We start from the raw sequence: 2,921 nt of genomic DNA, 5'->3' as shown, positions 1-2,921 counted from the left end.
AAATTATTTCAAAACAACTATTCATTATATTTCTCCTTTAAAATTAATATAAAAGTATAGTGTGACGTTTAATTAAAAAATCAAGGTTATACGTGGAATACTTAGGTCTAATCTCCTTTGAAATAGTTCTAATAAATCTCAAAGGAAAACACACACATGTATATATTTCTCATAGTGGAGAAGGGGGTAAAAATAGAGTTTAATTTGAAGTGACTAGAGAAAGCAACACATTGTGACAAAAGTCATGCAGTAGTAGTAAACATCATTAAATTTCAAAAGTCAAAACAATGCAAAATAATTTGGAGTTTCCAGGTCAAAATTCTTACGAGACGAACAAGAGAAGAAAATTGTAAGTGTGGGGACAATCAAAAGCACGTGCGTACTACACGTGGAGCTAATTAGGGAAAAAAAAAGGATTGGATCGGACTAACGAAGGAAGAGACAATTCTCATCCTCATTGTAAGAATTTATCAAGAATCTAAATCATGGGACTTAAGTTTGATTGTCTCTCTTTCTCCTCTCCATTCATATATATACATACATATCTTCTTATAGAATCGATAAAAAAAACAATGTATTAGCTATGTCCACTATTTACGTTGTTAAATAATAGTTAAAAATCGACATATATATTTACGTTGTTCATTAACAATGTGTTAACTATGTTCACAAGATAAAGGGAAAAGTAGTATCTCTAGGTTAGAGAATTTATAAAGTGTAATTCTCTAAACTCTAGGGTTATAATAATAAATAAACCATAAATAATTAAATATGTCAAATATGAATTCAACTTAGGGTTTGTGGGACCCCCAAACCCTACCAAGGCATACCGTCCTTGGGCTCTGATTAGCAATACCCCCGTATTTGGTCATTTGAAACGTCAGATAACAAATTCAAGATATTTCAACATATCTTAACCTAAATTTTCATCATTTTATAATTTTCAAAGTTCAGGAGGTACAAAGTACACATGAACGAAATTTGAATGACAAGAGTCTAAGGATATGAAAATATGGTTAAAAGAGTCTTAAAATAATTGACAACTATTATTTAGATCAAAACAATGTACAAAATAGTTTGGATGGCTCGATCATAAGAGAATTCTATACTTAAGCTACATTTACCAAACCGTAATGAAAATTGGTTTAATCGGAATGAGATTTCATTGATGGATGAATCGAAATAGGTCTGAATCGCAAGCATAATTGATTTGCTTGTAATCACGTTTACCTAGATTTATGAATCTATCACATTTTACTCTTATTGTTTTCGATACAATTATTGTTTGATCCTAACAGTTACGATAAAGGTAAAGGTAACAATAAATGTGGGTTTCATGTAATTTTCAACCACAATCAGATTGAACACCCTTCATTCTTCGATTAGATTATATAATTTAATTACAAATTTCAAAATGAACTCCACAACTCATTACAATCACGAAAAACATGTAATCAACAACAAAAATAATCAACTTAGTCCTATTTTTTACTATTCATGGATTATCTATTGATGTGACCTTTAAGTATATTTAGTTTAGAGCAATTTTATGTTAGATAACCTTTTTTAAAAAAAGTTCTCAGCTTAGTTCAAGGCTTTAATCGTTACCATTTTCAAAATTTAGGTAATATAAATAAATATTTTCCATTAAATTTTAATCTACAAATGGACAGTAGCAAAAATGTCGACGTGGACCATTCATGAGCTGACAAGTATACGTTGCTATCTGGAAACTAAAATTTATTCCCAACGGCTACTTCAGTTCCCGCGTCAGATATAAAAATATATATATATTTGCACAGACTGTATTTCTGTTTTCTTTTTTCTTCGTTAAATTCACCTCTTTCCCAGAAAATCCTCTCCGATCAAACCCTTTATATAAAAACTCCCAAAATTCTCTCTTTTTCAACCCAAAATCCAAACCCCGATGGCCAAGATCGACTCCCTTCGTCGGTTTCTCCTCCCCTGTTTCTTTCCCCCCACTGTCACAAACGCCACCGCCGCCTCCGCCGTCCCCAAGAAACGTCTAAGCACCTCCCTTCGCGACGACGTCGAAACCACCACCTCCACTACCGCCAATGGTGATCCAACCAACGACCAAGATTCCGCCCAAGATTCTCCGGCCACCACTCCCGACAACGTGACGCCAAAGTTCGCCGCCACCGCCGCCATCGCAGCCCCACCCAGGCCTTCAAAAACCATGGTCATTGGAACCATCTTCGGCCACCGGCGTGGGCATGTGTGGTTCTGTGTTCAACACGACCGTCTCCGAAACAAGCCGTTTCTCCTCCTCGAGTTTCCGATTCTGACTCACCAACTCGTTAACGAAATGCGGTTCGGACTCGTCCGAATCGCCCTTGAGTGCAATCGGGTCGAACTCGGACTCTGCCCGCTTCGTTCGATTCCCATATGGGCAATGTCTTGCAATGGGCGAAAACTCGGGTTCGCCGCGAAAAAAAAAGCCGGGGACTCGGTCCGGTCCATGTTGAAGACAATGCAATCGACAACGGTCGGAGCCGGTGTAATGCCATCCGGGTTCGGGTCGGGTTCGGAGGAGGTCATGTACATGAGGGCTAATTATGAGCACGTGGTGGGGAGTGCTGACTCGGAATCGTTTCATCTTATCAACCCGGACGAGTGCCCGGGTCAAGAACTCAGTATCTTCTTGCTCAGATCTCGAAATGGGTAATTAATAAAAATGGTACCTTTAATTTATTTGTCATTCATTTCTGTACATTTTTTTTCTTAAAAAAAGATTTTATTTCTCTTCTTTTTAGGACCTAGAGAGTTTTTCTTTTTTTTTTTGGGATTTTAGTGTTAGGAAAAGAGAGAGATGAAAACTCTGCGTTTTCTTGTTTTAGATATTCAATGTGCAAATTCTTACCAAGAAAGATTAATTCTTTATGTGAATGGAAAAAGAT

At 36.7% G+C, this 2,921-nt stretch overlaps 1 protein-coding gene across 1 annotated transcript; it reads left to right on the top strand.

Annotated features, from left to right (window-relative positions):
• The first annotated feature begins 1,852 nt into the window (after positions 1–1,852).
• On the top strand, positions 1,853–2,689 carry LOC120072523 (protein MIZU-KUSSEI 1). Its single transcript, XM_039024904.1, has one exon. The coding sequence runs from the start codon at positions 1,928–1,930 to the stop codon at positions 2,687–2,689; it is 762 nt and encodes a 253-aa protein (XP_038880832.1). The 5' UTR covers positions 1,853–1,927.
• Positions 2,690–2,921: the final 232 nt, after the last annotated feature.

Source organism: Benincasa hispida, chromosome 3 (assembly GCF_009727055.1).
Source record: "Benincasa hispida cultivar B227 chromosome 3, ASM972705v1, whole genome shotgun sequence".
Classification (NCBI taxonomy): Eukaryota; Viridiplantae; Streptophyta; class Magnoliopsida; order Cucurbitales; family Cucurbitaceae; genus Benincasa; species Benincasa hispida.
This window is presented reverse-complemented; position numbering and strand designations above follow the sequence as displayed.